Consider the following 26373-nt stretch of genomic DNA (forward strand, 5'->3'; position numbering starts at 1 on the left):
AGTTTTAACTAGGAGAATTTTCTTTAAATCTTTGGCTAAATTTGCATTTGAATTGCATCATAGAGATGTTGCTATTATTTGGTTTCTTTGTCGTTTATATCAGTGATGAATCTGAACATCTGTTGCTGTTTAACTGTATCGTTCACAATAACATCGCCACGTGTTAGATTAACCAAACCATTTCTAAGAAAAACGCAGACTTACAGCCTTTTAAAGCGAAAGGTTGTAATTTTTCGAGGTGCAATTGAATGCAGCACAAGTCCTCGCCTCTTGTGGTTGAAAATAGACCATAATGCTCTCTGACAGTTACAGTTGGCAGAGGTGGCGGCCGTGGACGGCGTATCAGGTTGCTGATTCCCACTTTTCCATGGAGCACCTGTGTTCAACATATAGCATCAAGCTGCTCACTCAGGATCAGCTTTATTTACACAATATTTTCAAACATGAAAAAACTGGTTCACATGAAGTTTTTAGACTCAACAAAAAAGCTGCGTGGACTCGGCAATGTGCACCCGATGCGCCGCTAGTTTTCTCCGAGTGACTGCAGATAGGATGGAGAAGTTCCTCCACATAACTCCGCACTCTCTGGCTTTGGTGTTGTCTCGGGTGTACAGGGATGATGAGGAGGCTTCACCATCATCACCGACTGTGCTTTCTCAAAAAAAGTTAGAGCATCGCACCGGCTACGAGGTCTTCGCAAGTTTCAAAGCCGTCAACATGGAGCATTTCTGGAACAAGGCGCTGACGCACGCTCTCTCCGAGATCTTCTTCCTCGGATGGATAGATGAGCGTGTGCTGCTGATCCAGGGGAGCGAGGTGAACCTTCAGGTGCTTCGGAATACATGGACAAGAAGAACGCTGAGACCTCCACAAGGCTTCCACATCAAAAGTATAGGTGGGTAAACTGCACCAGAAAGTCTATGTCTACAAAGTCACACAGAAAGGTTGCCACTTTCACTCCACATAAGCCTGTTTTTTTATATGAAGGAAGGTGCTTGGGTTACTGAAACAAGAGTACTATGGCTCAAGAGATTTTAAATGGGTTTGGAGGGATTTTTTTTTTTTTTTTCCTCTTGTTGTGGTTTTAGTGTTCAGGTGTAAAATTTGACTAAAAGAGTAACTATGATGCTAAAATAACCAGTAAAGCAGGATGAAAGAATTGAGTTAGTGGTAAGTATTGCATAAAATAAAGAACTTGATTAGTTGTCCTAATAATATCTGTGCAGAGATTGAATAAATAGTCCTCTAGACCACTTTCATACATGACAAATGACGTTGTTGACTGGTTTCATACTAAAAAACGATCCTCTTGTTTGCAGCTGTGAGTTAAAAGACTGATCAGGTGGTATTTTGAGTTTATGAGTCAAACAAGAAATGTACGAAACCAGTCGCAGCTAGTCTGAGCGAAATGGGAGTTTAGGCATCATCTCGCCTTGGAACCTGCTGCTTCATGTGATGTTGGCTTACTCATTCAGATAGAGGAGCAAGGGACTGAAGACCAGTTCTGCTCCAGCTTAACATTCACACAATCATACTTATCCTCTGTCATGGCCATAACTCATATATGTGCTGAGACAGGTTGGGGCAACTCAAGGTTTTGTCGACAAGCCTAACCACTGCATCTAAAATACCACCTTCACATAGCACATCAGAGACAATCTCATATAGTTGAGTTTCAGAAAGGTGCGTTAGTTTGGAGTCCCTGCAGCAGTGAGAATACAACATACTGCTTTAATTGGATTTAGAGATTGAACATTTCCCACAGTTTCTGGGGGTAAAAGTCATAGTGGATTAGTTTATGAAGTTTGTGGTGAAAGAAAGCTGCGAAGATAATTAGAAACAAAAAGAAAGTAGTCAATAGTTTTTTCAATAGTCAATAGTTTTACATTTGCACTAAGAGTGATCTATCCTCAGATGTTACCTTTCTCTGGAGTCCCAGTCAAGAGTTGTGCAGCATGTACACAGATGAGTGGTCCCAAACCTGGGTCCTTGATCCCCTCACGCTTTTGACTGTACATAGCCTGCACTGAAAGAGATGACAGGATTATCATCTTAAATTTTTTTTTATCATTTGGACATTTCGTCCACATGAAACCGGCATTTCAGGAGCCTGAAAACATTAACTTATTAAACCAGGTCCCAGAGTAAATAAGTAGTGTTTACTTTGGTTTCATCAAAGGGCAGCACAGGACTCAGTCAGAAGGCATAAGTTGTGTTGATAAGCTGGCAAATGAAAGTATAAAACCAGGTATGTTTCAGCAAAGCAGGAGATCCAAGGATTTTTGTCAGTCGCATGATGCCTTTGTGGTAAATTTTAGGCAAACACACATGGGAGGTAATTAAAATGTATAGCGGCTAAACAGCCACATATTTCTCTCAGACGTCTTTGTCAAAGCAAATGAAAGAGCAAAACTCCTCTTAATTTGAAACTTTAGTTCAGAGTCCTATTTTCAGACATTTAATAAGAGGTGAGTGCCCCCTTGCAAAGGTTAAAAGAACATCATTTGATTATCCTAAACACAAACCACTGGTTATCAGTGAGTTGTCCAAAAAAAGCGGAAACAAGAGTCTGTGGAATAAGATGCGTTTAACCTAAAAATAGTCAATTTAAATGACATCACATGAAACTTGTTGGTCCATACCTAAATATGTGTAAATTCAGTTTATTGCAGTTCCAGAGTGTTGGGCTTCCCACTGAGAGAAAAAAAACAACTTTTCCTGGGGAAAATCTGTAGTGTATCCTCTGCTTGCAAAAAACTGAGCATCCTCTAAAATGTTTTTTTTCTAACGCAACACAACTCATTCTGCAAACACACAGTACCAATTAGACACTTCACTTTTATAAATTGATTCTAAATTTTAATGCATTTAATGTTTTTTTTTTCCTTTCAGTGACACTGAGTATGTGGTCACACATCTGTAGTGACCTGTTAGTAATCATATCACACTTCATTCTTTTGTGACAGTCTACAGATAGATTGTCTGTGTTGCTAGTGTGCTTTCCCATCTAAGTATTAGATGAAGTCTCACAGTTTCACTGATAAGCTGTGGAATGTTTGCCTTATAGCTAATAACTCACTAAACTCTGTAATGTCAAAGCTAACAGACTATATGTACAAAATGAGATATAAAGTTTTCATGCAATGTAGATTTGGATAACTAAAGTCCCAATTTAGGACCAGTTGTGAATAAGCTCAAAACTGGATCCAGCAATTGGATTTACATTGGTCTTTTGAATATGTTGCATGATGTATTGGATTTTTCGTCATTTTTTGACATCTTAATCCATCTCTCATTCAACCGTTCGACCTAAGAGAGTATAACCAATACTTAAATTTCAACTATTGCGCTAAAATTTCCTGAAACAAGTCAGACATAGAAGAGTAAAGCTTCAAGATTTCTGCAATTGTTGTGTCATCTTTACAATGCTATTAATTGTGCCATAAATGTCATAAAGCACACATTTTAAAGTTCCCGTGACTCATTTTTAGCAGGTGTCAAGATGTTAGTGTGTTAAACACATTCAAACAACATTCAAGCAATTTCTTTTAACTATTTATAAGTAATTTATTAACTACGCATGCTAAAGTGAGCTCAGGGTTTGACATAATGGGCATGTGTTGTGAACAATAATACATACATTTATTAAATCAGTTTGGCTTTAAATAAATACATAAAGGCCTTCAAACCCTACAGTTATTGTAGTTCTATAATATAAATAGTCAGCATACTTAAACTAATGCAATAGTTTCTCATGGTTCAGATAATCCCCCAAACTGTCTGAGAATGTTTGATTTGGGCTGAGAGCCAAATAGCAGCTGGATTAACACATCCAGGCAAAAGTTGTGGGTTTCACTTGTATGAAAACAGTGTTTTTTAATAGACAATTCAATCTGATTAGGCGCGGCTAAACAATGAGCAGGGTGGAGTGTGTGCTTATTAGGAAGGAAAAGTGCTGCTTTTGTTCAGGAACTGAACCCAACTGTATTTCCCTGCTAAGGCACAGGCCTCAAATGGAAGGAAAGGGAGGGTTTCCAGAGAGAATGGGGGGAAACGTTTGACGCAATAAAGTTGGTACTCGTTTATCTTGGTGTCAGATCAGGATGTGTTGTGATACTTTTGGGGACAAATATCTGTCTGCCTCTTAATTCACTAGAGTTTCTTTTCAGCATTGTGCTGGAGTAGATGTGCCACTGGAGGGCAGACCACTGGCACCAAAGTTTCTCTTTGTAAGAAAGTCTGGTGAGAGTGAAACAAGTCATAAATTTCATTATAAACATCGGAAAGCTCATATGGGCCATTGTTACATGTACTGTACCTGTTTAACGTGGAGGGTTTTTTTTGCAGTCAGTTTCTTTTCCTCTCTTTGTATTAAAAAGAAACTCAGTTCTCAGTACTATGTGCAATGGACAAGCAAAACAGCACTTTATGCAAATTGGGGAAACACAGTGTACTTTATGATGTGAAACTTTGTATCTTCATAATGTTAAGTTATGTAATAATAAGTCTGAAGTTTTTCTAGGGATGGCAGTGCTGGTTTGTTGATCAAATGGTACATCTTTTTGGTATGGCTCCATGTTTGACTATTGGATTAACACCTTGGTGTTTGGTAAATTCTTGGTCTCCAGAGCAGAACTTCTAGTCCTAAAAGTTACAAGATTATTGCATGTTAACACTAGAAACCCTAATAGACCATTGTTAACATATTTAACTCATTGCTTCATAGAAATTTGTCCCTTTGGTGCAAATAAAGTGATTTGAATTTAGTTGGAATTGATATAGAAACCAGAATTTAAATAATGTAGAGCTCTCATCTAGGCGTGGTTCAGCATTTGCCATACGGTCAAACTTTTGACAACTTTGCCTCGTCTCATTTTGTCCTCTTTACAATGACATTGTTATGGTTTTCCCATTGTTATTCAAACTCGCTTGGAGTCTGCTCAAACCTATGCAACCCAGACTATTAGCTTCTTTTGGAGGTTTACAGACAAATCCAGCTGTGTTGCCTGTATAGCCAAGAGTTTTGTTTCTGTATAGGTTGAGCTCGACACAGATGGATAGCTTCATGTACATGCTACCCTTACACACCACAGAAATGTAGCAGCAGCTCACTGGTCCTGCTGCTGCTTCTCACCAATGCTGGCTGGGCAGGGTGGAAGTTGAGACAGATATTCTTTTAGCTGAAGAGAGACCATGTTCTTGTGAGGCAATACATCCATCCATCCATCCATCCATCCATCCATCTTCTGCCGCTTATCCGGGGTCGGGTCGCGGGGGCAGCAGCCTAAGCAGGGAAGCCCAGACTTCCCTCTCCCCAGCCACATTTGCCAACTCTGCGGGGGGGATCCCGAGGCGTTCCCAGGCCAGCCGAGAGACTCCAGCGTGTCCTGGGTCTTCCCCAGGGTCTCCTCCCAGAGGGACGTGCCTGGAACACCTCACCAAGGAGGCATCCTGACCAGATGCCCGAGCCACCTCAACTGGTTCCTCTCGATGCGGAGGAGCAGCGGCTCTACTCTGAGCCCCTCCCCGATGACCGAGCTCCTCACCCTATCTCTAAGGGTGAGCCCGGCCACCCTGCGGAGGAAACCCATTTCAGCCGCCTGTATACGAGATCTCGTTCTTTCGGTCACGACCCACAGCTCATGACCATAGGTGAGGGTAGGAACGTAGATCGACTGGTAAATCGAGAGCTTCGCCTTCTGGCTCAGCTCCTTCTTCACCACGACAGACCGGCGCAGAGCCCGCATTACTGCAGACGCCGCACCGATCCGTCTGTCGATCTCGCGCTCCATCCTTCCCTCACTCGTGAACAAGACCCCGAGATATTTAAACTCCTCCACTTGAGGCAGGATCTCACTCCCGACCCGGAGAGGGCAATCCACCCTATTCCGGCTGAGGACCATGGTCTCAGATTTGGAGGTGCTGATTCTCATCCCAGCCGCTTCACACTCGCGAATCGCTCAAGCGAGAGCTGGAGATCACGACCAGATGAAGCCAACAGGACCACGTCATCTGCAAAAAGCAGGGACCCAATCCTGAGGCCACCAAGTCGGATCCCCTCAACACCTAGGCTGCACCTAGAAATTCTGTCCATATAAGTTATGAACAGAATCGGTGATAAAGGGCAGCCTTGGCGGAGTCCAACCCTCACCGGAAACGGATCCGACTTACTACCGGCAATGCAGACCAAGCTCTGACACCTGTCATACAGGTGTCAGAGCTTGGTACCCCATACCCCCGGTACCCCATACTCCCGGAGTACCCCCCACAGGAGCCCCCGGGGACACGGTCGAATGCCTTCTCCAGGTCCACAAAACACATGTAAACTGGTTGGGCAAACTCCAGGACCCCAAAGAGGGTATAGAGCTGGTCCACTGTTCCGTGACCAGGACGAAAACCACACTGCTCCTCCTCAATCCGGGATTCGACTATCCGGCGGACCCTCCTCTCCAGGACCCCTGAATAGACCTTACCAGGGAGGCTGAGGAGTGTGATTCCCTTGTAATTGGAACACACCCTCCGGTCCCCCTTCTTAAAAAGGGGGACCACCACCCCAGTCTGCCAATCCAGCAGTACTGCCCCCGATGTCCACGTAATGCTGCAGAGGCGTGTCAGCCAGGACAGCCCCACAGCATCCAGAGCCTTAAGGAACTCCAGGCGGATCTCATCCACCACCGGGGCCTTGCCGCCAAGGAGCTTTTTGACCACCTCAGCGACTTCAGCCCCAGAGATAGGAGAGTCCACCCCTGAGTCCCCCAGCTCTGCTTCCTCATCGGAAGACGTGTTGGTAGGATTGAGGAGGTCTTCGAAGTATTCCTTCCACCGACCCACTACGTCCCGAGTTGAGGTCAGCAGCTCCCCACCTCCACTGTACACAGTATTGATGGAGCACTGCTTCCCCCTCCTGAGCCGCCGGATGGTGGACCAGAATCTCCTCGAAGCCGTCCGGAAGTCTTTCTCCATGGCCTCGCCGAACTCCTCCCATGCCCGAGTTTTTGCCTCGGCAACAGTCGAAGCCGCATGCCTCCAGAGTCCCACAGGCCAAGAAGGCCCGATAGGACTCCTTCTTCAGCTTGACGGCATCCCTCACTGTTGGTGTCCACCAACGAGTCCTGGGATTACCGCCACGACAGTTACCAACGACCTTACAGCCACAGCTCCGGCCGGCCGCCTCAGCAATAGAGGCACGGAACACAGCCCATTCGGACTCAATGTCCCCCGCCTCATTCTCTGTATTGCCCCTGAGGCAATACAGAGAATGTTTAATATGTGAGTACTTAGAATTGTCATCAGACACTAGTCAAAGTTCCAGTGGTCCAAAATGGCAAAATCTAGATTCAAAGTGTTTTGTTAGCAAGGATGAATCCTTCTGAGAAGGAGGAATGGATCCTAAGATGTTTGTACAAACTTCTCATTTCTGCCAAGCTAGGTTTCAAGGATGACACTCAGCTCTATTGGGCTGCTTCTGACACAAAAAAGACCAACATTATAATGACTGAATGCTGAACTCAAGGCTTAAAAGCTCACAAACCAGTGGGTGATGTCATGAGGCTACATCCATTTCTGTTCAGTCAGGCTGAACTAGGGGCACTCATTGCACTGTTGTCATTGTGTTCCCAGAATGATGTAAACATTAGTGTGCTAGCCTTAGCAGGAGCTCTGAGAGTAGCATGCTGAATTTAAAAACAGGTTTAGATAAATTTCTTTTAGGAAGTCTGTTGTAGTTTAATAAGTAGTAGTTTAATTTTATATGAATACAAGCTAAAAATAATAATAATAATAAAAAAAAAACTATCCAATGGTATTTAGCTAGTTGTCACAAATAAAAATCACCACATTCTGACATTTGAAGTACTACAACCAACAAGTACTAATTTATTTATTTGTGAGCCACATAATCAACTTTTTTATACTTTTAAATGTAACTCAGTTTTTGAGACGCTCTGTTCCAGAAGTGACTGTATCTAAATAAACACTTCTAAGTTCTGAAGGATCTTGTTTTAGTCATGTTTTTAGTATCTTTCTAAGTTGTAGACACTCTTTCCTTGTGTGTGTGCTGCCTGTCAGCTTTCCATCCTGAGTAACTGGCTCTTTAAGGGAACAGCACTCAAAGGTAACAGCTATGAGATCATCGGCTTGCGTCGTCATGGCAACAAAGGCTGTTGCAGCACTACTGAGAAAGAAAATGGCTGGCGTGGTGTCGCTCTCCCCCCTCCTTCTTCTCCCCTTCCCTTCCTCTCCTCTTTCTTTTTGGTATCAGTGAACTGGAGCAGATTGGTTGTGACACCGTCCTCCCTCCGCCCATGCCCCATCCTGCCCTCTCACTTTGCCTCTTATTTTGTCCCTCCAACCGTCCATTCACACTCCACACGTGAGTCAGCAGGAGTCTGTTGGAAGCTTTGGATTTTCTTTTTGACTTGCAGCTCCACATAGTTTAGTTACTGAATCAACTGGTGGAAGTCACTGATGACAAAGACTCAAGCCAGCAGCCTTAAAATAATTCCTGTTGGTTGTGGGTTTTGTCTTACAGTCAGGTGAGGCACAAAAAGAGGAAGGATGGAGGTTTAAGGGGCCCTCATCCTTCAAGAGTGCAGCCAGTGGTACAGAGAAGGTGAGGTAACAAGAAGAGGGAAGAGAGTGAGGATGGCGATTTAGCCAAAGATCCAAAGTTCTTGCCTTTCCCTGGACATCATCTGAGGTCTGAATTTTTTTTCTTCCTTTTTTTTTCTTGTGTGTATGTGTGTGAGTGCATGTCTGTGTGTGTTTCGATCTGTTGATATTTGCTCTCTGCCTTATGTATGTCCTCGATCTCTCTCCCTTGCAGCCTCTCCTCCCCTCCCCTCAGCCTCAATCACCCAGACACAGACGCATGCATGCTCACGCAGAATCGCGCGCAGCAGGCGGATGCACACATACACACTCTCTCCCTCTCTCCCTCACACACACATACACACACACATACACACACATACTCACACACCCTTCCTGGAGGTGCTGGGAGCAGCTGCAGCATTAGCGTTGAAAGAGATTTGCCGTTGACTGGAGTTTGCATCCCCCCCCCCCTCCTCCCCTCCGCCCCCCTTCTTTAATGAATGGATGCTATGGCGATCAGCTTGGGAGCTTCTTCTGTTGGATTGAGGGAAACGGTGGATATCTATTCTTGAATTTATTTATTTATTTCTATGCTCTCCATTTTTTTCTCCCCACCCTCTGCTGGTGTGGTGTTGTCGAAAGGACGATGGGGTCTTGTGCTTGATCGGATAAAGATGGAGGTGAACGTAGCGTCTCCAGTGCTTGGCATACTATTGAGGTTTCACTGCCCCTCGGGGTGAATGGAGCTTTTATTTCTGTTTCTTTTTTAAGCGGGCTCTTTTGTTTTACGGGGCTCGGCCGATCACTCCTGTGGTGAATTGAGCTATTGTCGAAGACTGGGCCTCTAAAGCTTTGAATCTGTGGCCAACCATCCATCTCCTCCTTTCCTCCCCCCTGTTACCTTCTATTGAAAAGGAACAAGCAGATCCCAAAAGCTCCACTGAAATCTTTTCTCACCGTCCTCCTTGCTTCCAATGCCCCATTTCCCTCATCTCTACCCCTGCCCCCCCACCTCTCTCCCGCTCCCTCCTCCCACATCAGAGTGGCTACGTAATGTGCCTCCCTACGCATGCAAATGGGGATGCTACAAATGGTGGCTGGGACTGATGTCGATGAAAGGGTGATGCCTCGCGCAATCACCTGCACCTCTGTCGCCACTGCCACCGCTCCAGATCAGCCTGGGAGAGCCCAGCCGCCGATGACAACCACCCACAGTGCGAAGACAGCCGTTTGTAGTTTGCTCGTGGATGTAAATGAGACGTGTGAATGTGTGTGAAGGTGCACACTGGTTCCTGCCATGTCTGGTGTGTGATTGCTCTAGCGGGACGTTCTCACTGATGCGGGGGAGGCACTGAGCCTGAGGTTGGTCGACCTCCCCCTTCCCCACTTCCCTCTTTCCTCCCCCCCCCCCCCCCCCCCCCCCCACTCCCCATTCCACCAATCCCCCCCCTCTCCAACTTCTCCCCAAACCCCATCACCTTATCCCAGAGGCCCCCGGGGAGTGAAGGCCACCTAATAAAGAGGTCATGATGAAGAAGAACCGCAGCAGCAATCTGCGGCGGGCCTGGCCCAGCTCAGAGCTTCCTGAACGCCCGTTGGAGCACAATCTGTCCCGTAGTGAGAAAGACATCCGTGTGCAGAAGCAGCACCTTCCTCCTCCTCCTCCGCATTTCTCTCCATCCCCGCCAAGTTATCGTGCGCCAGGTAAGTCTGACACCCCCCCCAAACCCCCCACCCTGTCAGAAGCTCCACCCTCTTTACGCAAGGTTGCTCAGAGTAAGGAAAGACCTGGTCTGATTTGGAGTTCAGTGTGAACAAAATCTTGATTGCAGTCTTTTTCTTTTCCCTGACACATTCAATGTGTGGAGTGAAGCCAAACAGAAATGAAGTACCGTGAGAAAGATTTGCCATAAAACTCAAATTTTGGACACTCGGTTGTGAAACCTTCGAAATCTGTCTTATTCAATACAAATGTCTACATGTTCTTTACGTTCTGTCATTTTGTACTATTTCATTTACCTGCACTGACCTACATTTTAAAATGCAGATAAAACTAGTTGTAGAACATTATGGGGAAAAAGTACATTCATCATTTGTCTACTTTTTATATTTAAATTATGTTTGGAAATGAAATTGTGTGTTGGGTAATACAATAGGATTGTATCGCCTGTGGGTCAAATATTGTGACTAACTCATTTTTGGTGTTCATGTTATATAAATTCCTGTTCATTAAATCAAGAAGTAATGTCTTCACCAAGTCAACCACATTAAATTTATCCAGGACTTTTTACTGTTAATTTGTTTTCTCTACCCTCTGTTAGACTCAAGTTATCACTGTGAGATACTATTGAAAATGCAAAAGCCAAGCTGGCCTTTTCTATTTTCTGTACTGATTTACCAAACAGATTTAGCTTTTTTCTGTTTAATATATACCAAGTAAAGCCCTGCACAGCCACATAAAGCTTAAGGGGCTGGAGGATACTAAGCAGAGATAACGTCATCGTTGTGCTAAACTGACCATTCAGCTGAGTATGCTGAAGAGGCAAAGCCGCGCACACATTTTAGCTACAGCAAAATAAGTGCTGATGTCAAATTCTAATGAAACTAGAGGCTGATCAATAAGGCTGAGTTTGTTGGATAACTGTGAAGATGAGGCAGTTTGATGTCAGGTTAGAAATAAAATGTAAAGGCTGTGATAATACAGTTTCTGCATGGTCTCGTGTGATTCTCAGATGTAGGTCAGAGGACAGGGTCACTACAGCACAGATGCTGCAGCGGTGCATTCAGTGTGTTGCTTTACAACCTTCCAGCAGGACAGATGTTTGCTTTCGGAGGGCCTTGAAGCTCAGCCTTCTGGTTGTAGGATGATTTCATCATTCATTATTGCTGACAGCAAAGCCAGCTTATGGTAGCTGTGCATTTCTGTATGCTAGCTCTCAATCTGGCACCAAAATTAATTTTATATTTAGCTGAATTTTAATATATGTTGCTCTTGAAGGACTGCTTTAACTCCTCTGCACGTAACATAAATCAGATGAGCAGGTTGGAAAGATTCAGGTGATCTCATACTCTGCTTATGGTTGCTGCAGCAGATGCCTCGCTTTGCTAACCCACGAGAAACGGCAGCAGCGAGAGGCTAAGGAAGCACAGATAGGAGGGGAGGAGCCTTTCCAGGCAGCATGCACACTGCTGCTGCTGTTTGACCATTACATCATAGCTTCACACACTGCGCCTGCTGTTCATTCATGATCTCACAATTGTGCTTGTGCTTCCTCCTGCAGGTGATGTGTCTCCGATCAGTATGTCACCTATCAGCCAGTCTCAATTCATCCCGCTGGGGGAGATCTTGTGCTTGGCCATATCTGCTATGAACTCTGCCCACAAGCCTGTCAACCAGGAGGCGTTGGTGGAGCACCTCACTGCCAGCTTCCCAGGTACACTCTCACCAATTTCCGAAAATGAGACTGAAGTACACTACCAGTCAAAAGTTTGGACTCATTTTTCCATTAAATCCAATGGGAAAGTGTGTCAAAACTTTTGACCGGTACTGTAAAATCATACAGGAATGTTTGCGCAAGGAAATCTTTGAAAATGTAATGTGAAATGTAATGTCTCAGTGACAGAAAAGTGACTTTGCTGAAAAATTACACTGAGACATATTTATAGATCAAATTTTGGTTTGTCATATATTAAATAGCTCTATTTTTTGTAAACTGGTGACAACCAAAATATGTCTACTTGATCCATTTCTTCATCTTATGTAGTTAAGGAATAAATGTATTTGGATCTTAGGGTATAAACATAAGGCGTCATTTGTGTGGTATCTGAGATGCTCTAATAGACATTTTGCATTTATTTCTACCATTTTAAAATTTAAAACACCCTTTATATAATATTTACCTTGCTGCTCAAAATGAGTGATTTTCATAGCTTTCTATATTTTTGCACAAATATAACCTAAAACAGGACCATAACAAAATAAGAAAATAACATTATCATCTGTCATTTATTTATTGAGGGAAATCCTTAAATGATTCAGGGCAAGAAGAGCTTTCCATTGAGAAAAAGTAATTTAAAAGTGAGGTCACAAAGTAATCCAGTGCAACTTTTTAACCTTCAAAGCCTAAATTTTGGGATGCCAGACTCTCTTGTATTTGTGTCTTTGTTAAACCACTCCTGACAGTGACTATCTGTTGCCTTATATTATTGTAAGCAGGATAATCCCAAGATTCAGTCTGTCTCGTTCAATGCCAAACCAATCAGGTCACAAAAGTGGGACTAGGTATCAACAACCATTGTCATTTGTTTCAGCAACTAAACAAATAATTTTTCAGGAAAATGGCTACATCTCCAGTCCTCAGCATAGAGGCTCTGAATGTCCAAATGTAGGCAAAACAATAAAAACTAAAAAAAAAAAAAAAAAAAAAAGCTTTGTCTGAATTTTTAAAGTGTCTTGAAAGTATTTGTGGTTCAAAAAGTGTTAAAAAGCTGTTGCAATATTAGCAGTAGACTGTAAAATAAGATTTTGAAGATTAAGGAGCCAAAGGCTTTCCCCACATGTTCACAAGTCCATCATCAAAGGAACAGCTAAAGCAGTGTTGTAAAATAGCAGAACTGCAAATAAAAAGTCTTTGCTTGCTAGAAAAACAATTTCTACTTCTCTTCAATGTGCTAATGATCAGGTGGCCAGGCCTGAAGGCTGTTAGCAAAATGTTTTATGGACGAATATCCCAAAACAAAGTTTTATTGTCAGAAGCATATTGCATGAAGGGAGAATAATACTGCATGTCCAGCCTGAGGAATATGGTGGTGGTAGTGTTATAGTTTGTGCTTGTAATACTGTATCTCATCCAATGTGGCTTATCATCATCAAAGGAGACTCAAAATTTCAGAGTTGAAATGGATCCAGCAGCAAGACAACCACGAGTCATTCTACACTAGAAGGAGAATTTCATAGCGTAATATTGAAATGATCTTGTCAGAGTCCTTAAATTGCTAGAAATTTTGTACAGTGGTCTTAGGTGTGCAGATCATGTTGGGACACCTAGATATGAAACTGTTTCCTGTTAAAGAGTGGAGCATAAATTCATCCAAACTGAGGTGCATGGCTGAAATATTCTCAGCAGAAATGTTGGCACTTTTGCTGCAAAGTAAATTCAGACCAATTGCTGAAAGGAAAAACTGGTGTGCAGCCACTCACACAAATGTTTTATTGGATAATATTCTTCCCTAAACAAATGACCAAGTGTAGAACTTGAATTTTTATACTTTGGACTTTTTTTTCACTTTGGATTGTGTGGAAATTTGTTGTTATTTTTGCTGACTTTTAATGAGAAACAGCATATTTGAAAGTATGAACACACATTATAAACACCACTGAACATAATCTCTAATAACAGTCTCTGTGTCAGATAGTACTGGACAAATATGCCCGATAAGACCATTTTTATGGTTTTCCCCCTCTCTTCACATTGAAACTAATGCTCTGTAATTAAATGTTTACATGTAAAGCTGAAATATTTGTTCTAGTTCTAGAGTGAGGTTGTAGATTGAGCTTTAAGTACTCTAACACACTGCTCGTTTTAGGTTTGAAGTTTCAGTTAATGATCCTGTTTCTTTTGATCCTAAAATAATTGTTACCATAAAAATATTTAATCTTTTAGGCAACTACTGCTGTGTTTTGTGCTGATTAGATACTGTAGATGCGTTATTTTCTGCAAAGTGGAGGGACTGATTTGTTTAGAAAAGAAATATTTAGAATTAGAGTTTTATGATTTTCAGATTGTCCCCACAAGATTGTGGACAAGATAGTAAGGGACGATTTTTATACTATATACTAACATCAGTACTAGTATATTTTCACTCATCTGACATTATTACAAAACAGGCAGGAAATAACCCTCAACCATTGGCATCCTTTTATGTTACTAACCAATAAAGACCCAACCCATGAAAAAATACTAAGATAATTCAAATTGTTTGAATATGAGGTCTTTATTTGTCCTTTTAACATAATGTAAAATAATTAAACTACCAACATTTTTAGGGATATTTACCATTTATTATCATATGAAATGCTAATGTTTTTTTTTATAGTGTACACTACAGGTCAAAAGTTTGAACACACTTTTCCATTAAATCCAGTGGTAATGTGTGTCCAAACTTTTGACTGGTACTGTAATTTTATGCTTCCTGGTTTCCATTAAGTGGCAGAAGAGAAAAATCTGATGGGTTAAAGGAAATAAGTTTAGGCTTTTGCCCTGCGATGGACTGGTGAGCTGTCCAGGGTGTATCCTGCCTTTCACCCTAAGATGGCTGGGATAAGCTCCAGCTTCCCTGCGACCCTTCATTGGACTAAGTGGACTAAGGATAATGAATGAATGAAGTTCAGCCTTTTATAATGATTGAAGTAAATTTTGTTGTATTACATCAGCCTACATCTGAATCAATATAAATATTTAAAACAAGCATATGAATTTGCCTTTGTGTTTACTACAGGTGTGCCTACACCCAGCTCAGAAGTTCTGCGACACACCCTGAACATGCTGGTGCGAGAGAGGAAGATATACCCAACACCAGAGGGCTACTTCATTGTCACTCCGCAGACCTATTTTATCACTCCCTCCCTCATCAGAACAAACAATAAGTGGTATCACCTGGAGGATCGGCCGCCCGAGCGTCAGCAGCAGCAACAACAGCAGCAGCAACCTCAACATTGCACCTCACCTCAGTCTGGCAATGTCACTCCATCCACACCTGGCTGTCTGAGGGAAAGACCTCCTCGCAAGACTCCCAATGACTCATACAATTCCTATCGTGAAGACCCATCCAGACAGCATGCTCCTTTGCTCCAAAGTAAGTCACCAAAGGAGCACAAAGTTGATTCCCATCCAAGTAAGCCAACCAAGGATCACAATGGTGGGGAGCCCCTACCAAGCACGTCAGCCAAGGAGCATCGAGGTGAGCCACCGTCATACCCCTATCCCCCAGCTCCCACTTCCCCTCCTATCCAGCAATCGCTGTCCCAAGATCCAGCTGATAAGAACAAAAGCATCACTTCCTTTCCTTATAAAACTGACACTCTGACCAAAAAGAAAGAAGGAAGTAGTGGTGGCGGGAGTGGCGAGAAGCAATCCAAAAGGTTTGGACTCAGACTTTTCAGACTGAGTTTCAAAAAGGACAAAATGAGGCAGCTGGCCACCTTCTCAGCCCAGTTCCCCCCTGAGGAATGGCCCCTTCGTGATGAGGATGTGCCAACTACGCTCATTCCCCGTGAGGTGGAGATGGAGATCATTCGCAGAATTAACCCTGACTTAACAGTGGAGAATGTTGCCAGGCATACAGCTGTGATGAAGAGGCTAGAGGAAGAGCGGACACAGAAGAACAAAGCAGGGTCTGCCCAGCATAGTGCACGCAGCAGGAGAGGCAGGGGCCACAGGAGAGCTCCACATGGTAAGTCCCGCTCTCATAGCAAACCTCGAACGTCCAGAGGAGACCCATCTGAAGGTTCAAATTGGGATCTTGTGTTTATGGAAAGGGATTACCGCTTCTTTAGCCACTCATTAGTTCGCTCACCTCGGGAAGCTATGTACACATTGGAGTGCAGGCGAAGTGGAGGAGCAACATACTTGGTCCATAGCAACCCCAATATTACTGAATCGTATTGCCCTGTTACCCCTGAGTGGGATGTGTCTGGGGGGCTAGCCAAAAGAGGGACAGAGATGCCCTTTCCTGAGCCTTCACGTGGAACATGCCAGTCCAGAGTACAAAGAAGTCACAGTCACAATCAGGACAGGAAGTCACGTCATGAAAGGTCAGATCAAGCTAAGGAACGATCTCGGTCCATGGACAACTCTCTCAAAGGTCCATCATTGGGCGCACCAGAAGACTTTGAACCCAGTTTGGAGGAACGTAGTCATTACTACACTGATGATGGCACCCTGCGGGCCACACAAAAGTCCTCCCATTACTCAAGGATCATGTTCTCTGCTGCTAAGTTCCACTCTGATTTTAATGTGCCTGATTTGGGGAAGGGGAGTTTGGACGAGTCAAGGATTCGCAGTACGATGGAGAGGAACAAAAGCAGAGACAGCTTGCCGACATACAATGAGCTGATGGGACTTTCTCCTAAGCCCTCAACAGATGAGTACTTCCAGTGCAATACATCAAATGAAACAATCCTTACTGCCCCTTCGCCTCAGGCAAAATCAGAATATGACACATTAACCTCATCAGGGGGACTCCGAAAGGGCTCTCCAGCTGACCGACAAACGCCTCACCTCACCTCTCCGCATACAATGGAATACAAAGAGGACTTGTCGGCAGTAAAGGGACAGAGCGGCTCAGCGCGTCTGACGCCAAGCCAGACACCGGAGCCGGCACAAAATGCCCGTTTGACGCCACATCAACACAATGTAGATCCTGGAGGGGGAGGGGGCAGTATAGTGATTAAGAGGAAAGAGATCTTCAGCAAAGACACTTTGTTCAAACCTCCACATAATGCCTTGTCTACTGGCTACGTGGACAGCAGCTACACCAAGTCCGGCACATTGCGGAAAGCCTCACATGCCAAATCAACAGAGGCCCTTGACAATCCTGAGCCCCAGCAGCCTTCCAATTCAGCCACTTCCTCAGCGTCACCTGCAGTTTTACAGAGCTGCTTAGAGCCAACAGTCCCCTCTGCCTCCTTTGACTATTATAATGTATCGGACGACGAGGAGGAGGAAGAGGCAGAGGAGGACTCGCACAAAGAGTTGGCGATGGCAGAGGACAGCAAAGACCATGGGGATGGGGGTGGAAATGGTGGAGGCAATGGTGGTGGTGGGGAGGGAACCATGCAGTGGCTCCTTGAACGGGAAAAGGATCACGATTTGCAGCGGAAACTGGAGACCAATCTGACCTTACTCAGCCCCAAGGAGACGGAGAACAGCAGCAGCCAGAAGTCAGCCCACTCTGCCCGTCTGGACAGCATGGACAGCAGCAGTGTCACAGTGGACAGCGGGTTCAATTCCCCCAGGTATGAGCTAAAATGAGCTGTATATTGTAGCAAACTGAGAAGTTAGAGTTTGAATGAAGTACCAAGTATTGATTTTTTCATAAGCCTTGTGAAGCACATGCATAGCATCTCAAAGTGAATTGAAATAAACTAATTCTACTTTCACCCAAAATTACATTAAAAGGCTTGACTATGAACACTCTAGGGTAGTTTTTCTTTTTAATTCCTCACATTTAGTTTTAATATTTTATTTACCTGCTACACTGCCTTCTCATAGCTTTTGATGGTGATGCTCCCAGAGTCCGATGACTTCTCCAACAATAAGAAAAGAAGATTTTTCTACATGTGCTGCATGTTATAATGCCCCCCTCTATGTCTGCACATGGTTTTCCATCTATGTTAATAATATAGCTTTGGTTGTGAAAGCAAATTGCATCAAAACACTAATTTTTGGCTTTATACTTGTTTTTAGTTGTTGTTTTATTTTCTTTTTTAAGTCACATCCTCAAGCTTGACAACAGTGAAAATTGGCAGTTTATATTTAAAGGTTTTGCTCATGTTATTTGTGCAACTGAATCTTGCCTTTAGAAAGATGGATTGCCACAAATTAATTGCCCAGTCCTCCGCTAGAATATTTTTATGCAAAACAAAATAACGTATCTGTATACAAACAGATATTTAGACAAATTTGGTGAACTGGTCTCACTGGAACGACAAGGCAGATTTTTTTCATAATGCGCTCCAAGTATATCACCTTCATCTCTGACACACAAGAATCATTGTTTTATGATTCAAATGCCTAATTTCACCTTAAGGCGTGACTTTTAAGCCTTAAGTCTGATTAATTAAGTAATTTGAAGTTGTTGTTTTTGAATTCTTGTAAAACACACAATGTCAGGTGCAACTTTAAGATAACTCATCCAGTTGAGAGCAAACTGGGGTGATTACACCAGCTGTTACAAGACCTATGTTACACACAGTATTCTCTGCCTCTGGAAAAGAGCAGATAGTTAAAAAGTTTGTCTTTTTAAAGACATTCTTAAACTGTTTTAAGGTGTTTAAAATTCACTTCCCTGCATAGGTTATTGTAGTTTATCTTGCCAGCTTTATGCTTTTTATGCATGAAGAGGCCAAAGATTGGATTGAAGCGAGGACCCCTCATTCTGTCAGGTGACAGTGATAACTTTGCAGCACCATGCAACCTAAATATTTCTCTAAATTTAACTGTAGTTAAAAAGTTATTATGAAATCAGAGTTATTTATTCAAGAATAGCAGCTTATCAATAAACATATTCTTTCAGACTAATATGTGGCTTTGCTTTAACAGCATTATTATGTTTGGTTGTAAGTGATTTTATTTGTGATATAGAAATGTTAGCATGGGATTAATGGTATTTTCAGGGCTTAAAATTTCCACCCTTGATGGTAAAAATGTTCATTGACTACTTAGAATCAACATGCCATGATTGCGTTATGTGTAATACCATTATTGCTAATATAATTTAATTTAACCTTGACCCTCCAAAAGTTGTGGCTGTCAGAAAAAAAATCAACAGCAAAATAGCACTGACTGACTGATTCACCCCATCATGTATGGCCCAGTATGGGTCAAGCTTCAGAAAAAAATTGTTCTGTACATTTCTATAATGTACTGCAGTAGAAGCCTCAAGCTCTTGATTTTCCTTGGCTTTTTATTTAGAACCAGCATTTGAATGTGAATTTGAATTTATTTATTTCAAACATGTAAAGGCACATAATAGTTATTCAGTACTGACAGACAACAAACAGACAAAATAGTAGTGCTTGGATAAAGCAAACATAACTGACATAATTGACAACTACATATTCTCTTCACATCTCCGAAAAAGGAGTGGGAGGAAGTAAAAACTTATATTACTCCCATCCTTTCATTCATTCATTCATTTTCCAAACCGCTTATTCCAATTCAGGGTCGCGGGGAAGCCGGAGCCCATCCCAGCCGGCCCCGGGCGACAGGCAGGGCACACCCCGGACAGCTCGCCAGTCCATCGCAGGGCTACTCCCATCCTTATCAGTCAATAATAATATATCTCCTATCTTCCTATCTATAGCATGATATTTGTAAAGATATTATCTGTAGCATTAACAACAATATTCTATAACATTATAGCTATAACACATACATAACTGACGATAACACCAAAGTACCTTAATAACAAAACTTATTAGTAACACCCAGTAATAATCAAACACCCTCCTCATTTATGTACCTCGTAAAAATAATTTCTTAAATTCTTTTTTAAACTGAGCTATTTTTAGAGATTCCCTGAGCGTCCCCTTCAAGCTATTCCACAATTTAACCCCTCAAATTGAAATACAAAGAGTTCTTTTCCCGATGAATAACTTTTGAATATGTTCTGGAAGGAAATTATTTTGTATAAGATTTCATTAGAGTCCATTCTCAGACTTTTACATCTGTATTTACAGTTTGATTTTCACGTGTTACCATCAAATAAGTATTCTTAAAATTAGGCATATGTTGGGGCCTGGCAAGGTAATTTTACCTTGAATTAAAATATATGATACAATAATAAGGAATACAAAAATTTTGTATTAACTCAGCATGTCCAATTGTTTATCAAATTTTACATTTTCAACTTTGACCTAGAAAGTATTTTATCTTATTAATGGACAGTTTTTTATGTATTTAGGTTATATTTTGTTATAGATGTATAGATTGCTTAGCATTGTCTTATTCTGCAAGGAATTTGTTATTTTTCTTCTTTTTAAAAAAAATTACTTTTAAAATTGAACATAAAAGTGGTCATTTTAATTTTTTTTTTTTTTTTTGGGTAGGATGTCACAGGCAGTGTTGCCTGGTGCATTTTTTTTTTTTTTTAAGTAACAACTACTTTTCTGTGGTTTTCAGAACACGTGAAAGCCTTGCATCCAACACATCCAGCATTGTGGAAAGCAATAGACGGCAGAATCCGGCGCTGAGCCCAGGCCACATTGGCACCAGCAGTATTGGACTGCCATTCAGCTTTCGCGCCATCCCGGAGCCGCCCACCACACAGCCTGAGAAACTCCAGAAGTCATCAAACTGCCTGGCCTCCATCACCAGCGTCTGATAGGCAGCGCAGACCGAGATGGTGAAGGTGGTGGAGGAGAGAGGAAGCAAGGTGTCTCATCCTTCGCTTTCCCCAGCCAACACATACATGAACACCTATTTTCTCTCACACAGACACGTGCACACACACACTCATGCTCACTCTCAGTCTTCAGACTCCTGAGGATCCATTTACTGGGACTGTTATAAAAACAGGCATGGCTTCAAGAGACTGTTCCTACAGCATCAAGAACTTCACTGCAAAAAAGAGAAGAACAGAATATCAAGGCCACAGTGGGTGCAGAAACCCACGTGAAGTACTTTGATTTTGGTGACATGGACTCTAGTTTGGCTTATATCAAGATTCTTGATTACTGGTATTGGAAAGTAGTAGACTATAGGATTCAAGTTACATTTGGAAATATCAAAAAACTTTTTATATTGCTTAACAGTACATGTCCAATTAAATGTTCTCCTTCCTGAAATAGCGTTGAGTTCTTCAGGACAATTAACTGTATCAGCACAATGTCAAGATAATAAAAATTGATCCTGAGAACAATGAATGAAAGATATAAAACATAAATCAGCTCAGATTTGTGTACTGCAATGCAAATTATGTATGTATACTCGATACTTTTGATATCCTAATTATTATAATGGTGGTATTAAAGATGCTATGTGACCAAAATGATGTTTGGGTGAAATGAGCTGCGCATCATTATATGCATGGACAGAACACAGGATCTGTAAGTCATCTGATTGGAAGATTTTGGACATATCAGATCACTTTCTCTTTATCTGAGATGCTTTAAGAACTTCATCTCCACATAGGCCAAAAAGATGAGGTTTAGAGTTTGTTGGTGAGCAAACTCCATCATGATAGCAGTAATTTTGGAGCTTTTGATCTTCCTCAGTAGATGCAGAAAGAATGTACAGTACAATGTCAGCTGGTATCTTAAACAAATATCACATATCAAGTTGCTCAGTTAAAAACCATGTGCACATTTATAATCTCTTAGTTGCAGCAAATCATAGATTTAATGGAAGAAATCTTCCAACAAATATATCTTTAATCAAGTATGCATAAATGTAAGAGTTTTTTTTTTTGTTTGTTGTTTTTTTTTTTTAAATTTGTGACAAAATTCTTTCTCAGGTAATATGATCAACAAAAGTGACCGTCTTCTTTTTGAGGTGAAAGCAATTATTGATTATAAATTTTACAATTTTATAAATTTTGTGGTAATGGAAGTGTGATTGCTAAACTGAGCTGTCCCTTTAACAAAGTGAGCGACAGTCTGGCTGCAGTTCCCTGCATGAACTGTAGATGGAGACATACGGTGAACTGGTGGAGGTTTAAAATAATGTTGCAACAACGTTGCAACATTGTGAAATCACCATGCCAGGACACAACGATTTGACCCAGTCTTGCACTATATCATTTAAGTTCCTCCTGAGAGTGCACAGTGCAAAACATCTTAAACAATGCTAACACCACAAGGCTTCATCCTCAATACAAAGCCTAAATTAAAAGGATTATTTTACCTTTCAAATACATATTTGAATTTGTCAGATGCTACCTTTAATCAATATTCTTCTAATTATTACTTCTTTCCAAGGAGAAAATCATTTATTCATTTATTGAATCATTTAAAGACACTGTCCCAGTGAAAAAAATCTAAAACATTGATGAGCAATCGGCTTTGAAAAGCTTAGACCTTGCGCCCTCTTGTGGTTACCATGAGGTATAACAGCAGCAGCAACCAGCACCGTGACAAGTGAAGCTCAACAAACGGACACTATCAAGGTAAGTAGCTTTTTTTTTTTTTTTCTTTTTACCAATTTTAAAAATAGGCCATATAAAACATAATCAGATATAACACTGCTCATAAGAAAGCAATGTGTTTCAAAAGGAATTATACATGAATTATGATAATTTACACTGTCAGTGGAACAACAAAGAGTTCTGATTGGACAGCTGTTCCACAGTGGAGAGATCAGTGGCAGGATTTATATGTGGTGACCGGATATTACACTGTGACCCAAATCGAAAATAGCTATGCTTGAACTGAGAGCTGAAAAGTAATGTTAGAGCTGGGCACCAAACAATAATGAGAAGCGGTAACAAGACATAATAGGAAAATAAGGGAACTAAAAACCTTAAAAATAACAAAAAAAAATTTACGTAGGAAAATAAACTAATGGCACTGAGAGATATGAAGTAGATTCTAAAGTTTGTGCTACTGTTGTCAAAGGTCAACAATGTGGCATAAAAAGGCAGACAAGGTATCATTCCTGGACCTTTTTTCTTTGTATGGAAAATACTGCACGTAAATATGTTATTGAAACAATGAATTGTGTTTTCTGACAGGGGGTTTGCAGAGATTTGTCCATGCAATGATTTCCGCTGTAGGATCTGGCCTGTTTCTAGTCCTGTGCTATCTGAGGAGCTGAAGAAAACAACCATTCAGTATTGGTTTTATCGATGTCATGAGCGATTTCCTGTCAATTTGCCAAATATTTAATGATACTAAAACTTTCTGATTAACAACAGTATTGTTGTTGAATGACATGTAGTTTTTTTTACAGTAATTTTTTTCATTATCTTAAAAAAAGCAGTTTACAGTTTACTGTCTTTGTGCTTTCATTATGCTATTCAAATAATTTGCAAATCACTGAATTACTTCTCTGTGGTTGACACCTATTTACAAGCTTTTTTCTTGCATATTCATTGATTGAATGAGGATGGTATTTTTGTAAAAAATAAAAAAACACTTCAGTGGATGTTAGTGAGTCATCTCATTAGTTTCCACTCACTGGAGAATAAATAAATATGTGATATAATTTAATATAATGTAATTGCACAAGTTTGCCTTAGGAAAAGAAAATGATACAGCTATATTTTATAGAAAATTTACATAATATAATTATGATTATATATTATTTTATAAATATTTTATAGAATACATCGAAATTGAGCAGAAATGGCAAGTTCTAAATATCACTAATAAACAAAAAAGTATAATTGTATATGTCTGCAGAGATAAAATACTAAATTTAAAAAATGTTACATAGTTTTTTTTATTAATTCATGCATGAAAGGGTTCATTTGACTTCAGTATATTATTGATATTATGAACATGAAGATATTTCATGTTTTGTTTCATAAACTTTCATTAGAATTTTGCACTTCAGGCTTAAATCCCATTCCCCCAAAAGTTAGCACAACTAAATATTTACCAATTTGTAATGTTATTCCGGCTGACTGCATCTAACATTTAAAAGATGTTCCAGTATCAAAAATACAAATGATGAAATATTTCTGTTTATATTTTGTCCTATTTCTTTTATCCAAACATTTACACTTTACAGATTTGCATCTTTTGCACTACTATCTTGCACAGATTCTGTGTTGGGTACATGCCTGAACTGCTGGCCGGCCAGTCTTGCTCTTCCTCATGCATGCATTTGCAATGCAGAATATGGTCAGTGGGAAATACAAAGATGTCAATGAAAAAGATCTCAATTAACTTTTGAAAAATTATGTCACCACAAAACTGAGAATTAGTTTTGCAAAGGGCACTGATACAACCATACACCTGCACAGAGCCTGACTTTTCAGACTTCTTAGGAGACATTTTTTGTATTTTGGTCCAGACAATAGTTTCCATTATTCCTAAAACATTTATTGTGTACTGACAGGGCTGACCATTATACATTTTTCCATTATGGGATTATGGGATGGTCCACTTCAGTTGTCTCCAAGCTCAGAGAAGTTGACAAGGTTAACATAAAGCTTGTTAGCGCAACACAGTTTTAAGTGGTATTGTGAATGTAACTTTAACTTTAGTTACAGTTTCATACAGGAATGCATTGCCCATGCAGAATGATGGTTAATAATGCAGTGCTGTGTGAAATATCTGATATAACACCAAAAAGTGAACTTTCTCACTGTTGCTTGTAATTTGATTTCCTACATTTTAATGCATCTAACAAAAGAGCTGTGACATGAGAGAATTTTCTGTGGCACCATTTGTAACTCTCCTGAGGTTTCATCTAAATGAGCAAAATAAATATAATGTTAAGAAATATTTAGACATGATCACACAGATTAAAAAGTACTTTTGCTTCACTGTAACAAGACTAGAGATTTAAATATGATCAATCTGCATGTGTTTGTAGCTTATAAGATTAACTTCAAGTTAAAGGGACTTGAAATAGTATATTGGTTTAGCCATTAAGACTAGCAGTATGATGTAATGCTTTTAACATATGCATTGTAATGCTGAATTTTCACTCGGGAGTTGTTCTTGGGAATATAAAGTAAAGACTGGTAATGAAGCTGGGGGAGCAAGCAAAAAAGACCTGTAAAACAAAGAGAGCAAAAACTATATGAGTACTCATGTCAACAAATTGAAGAATCTTGTAATGATAGAAAATAATTATTTTCTTTAAGAACAACCTGCCACACCTGTCTATCGCTGCCCCAGTCTTCAAATAAGATGCAGCTTTATGATTGAAAATACAAAAAGTTTACCAGAAATGCCAGAATAAATTTTGCCAGATAAAAATTTAGATATAATAAAAATAAAGGAGTGAAACATGAGTGTTGTAAAAACTGGTACAGCTGTGAACTTATGTTGCAGTCGTCAAGCTGAGACCATCACTTTCTGTTGGTTGTCACAGAAAATTATGTTTCATTACTGATTTTCTGCCTATACAAATAAAGTCAGACTGATTTAATGCTAAAAGTATTTGATGAGTACACAATTAGGCCTCTCATGGATAATAGCAGTAGTTGTATGGGGTGGCCAGAGAACTGCAGACTTAGTGGATGGTAGGTATAAAGCACCCCAGGTCTCTCCACAGCTTCACATCAGACCAAGGGGATATTATACAACAATTACAGAGTGAAAAGTATGTAGAATAGTGAAGGAAATTCTTGAAATCAAAAGCCCACTGCATTATCAGGCAAACACAATGGAAACGATGTGATGACATGCAAGTGTATAGCTGCCATTGAAACCAGATAATGTGATTGCTGACATAGATAGGTAGATGAAAGTTAAATTTAGCTTTAAAGTAATAGTCATGCCATGTTTTTTTTATCTACTTGTGCATTTAGAACAAGTCTTTCTCTAACAGGCTCATCTACCTTGCAGTAGAGCAGAGATAATTAAATTCAGCTGTTTTAGTGATTGGTTGGAACAGCTGACGGACAGGAATTTTACTTTATGGCACCTGGATTATACACCTCTGGTCATATGAGACCCTTGGGTCCTTCAACAGTATCTAATGGGACATTTTCTATTGAACTGTCCCATTACATTGTCAGTATTTTGTCGAATCTGAGATGCGGTTTATATTTTTGAAATTCTGTGATCTCTTTATGTGACAAAATAAAGACCTGCTTAAAGGCAGTGAATCACTCTACTTACACCCAGCATGTATTTAACTTACTGTAAAAAAAAAACTTTTTATGCATGTTTACTAGAAAAAAAGAGATCTTTTTAGGCATAAAACTATATATACAGACATCAATTTGTTTCAGATAGTTTTCTAAATTTGTCATTTTTTAACAGTTAATGGTGCAGCGGTGATGCGCTGAACTTGCCTCAAATCCATTCTGATCAGAAGGTGTTAAGAGGAATATATATATATATATATATATATATATATATATATATATATATATATATAT

General features: G+C 40.7%; 1 protein-coding gene across 2 annotated transcripts; it reads left to right on the forward strand.

Moving 5' to 3' along the window:
• Positions 1 to 546: 546 nt before the first annotated feature.
• On the forward strand, positions 547 to 21009 carry stox2a (storkhead box 2a; the record flags this gene model as incomplete). 2 transcript variants are annotated; one of them, XM_079264787.1, is made up of 4 exons in its annotated part: positions 547 to 895; positions 11874 to 12026; positions 15091 to 17608; positions 20496 to 21009. In XM_079264787.1, the coding sequence occupies 4 exons, from the start codon at positions 553 to 555 to the stop codon at positions 20695 to 20697; spliced, it is 3216 nt and encodes a 1071-aa protein (XP_079120913.1). In that variant the 3' UTR covers positions 20698 to 21009. The 2 variants fall into 2 exon arrangements, with proteins under 2 accessions (XP_079120913.1, XP_079120912.1); XM_079264786.1 differs by lacking the exon at positions 547 to 895 and adding an exon at positions 10122 to 10296.
• Positions 21010 to 26373: the final 5364 nt, after the last annotated feature.

The sequence above is a fragment of the Telmatherina bonti genome (genome assembly GCF_933228915.1).
Source record: "Telmatherina bonti genome assembly, chromosome: 3".
Taxonomy (NCBI): Eukaryota; Metazoa; Chordata; class Actinopteri; order Atheriniformes; family Telmatherinidae; genus Telmatherina; species Telmatherina bonti.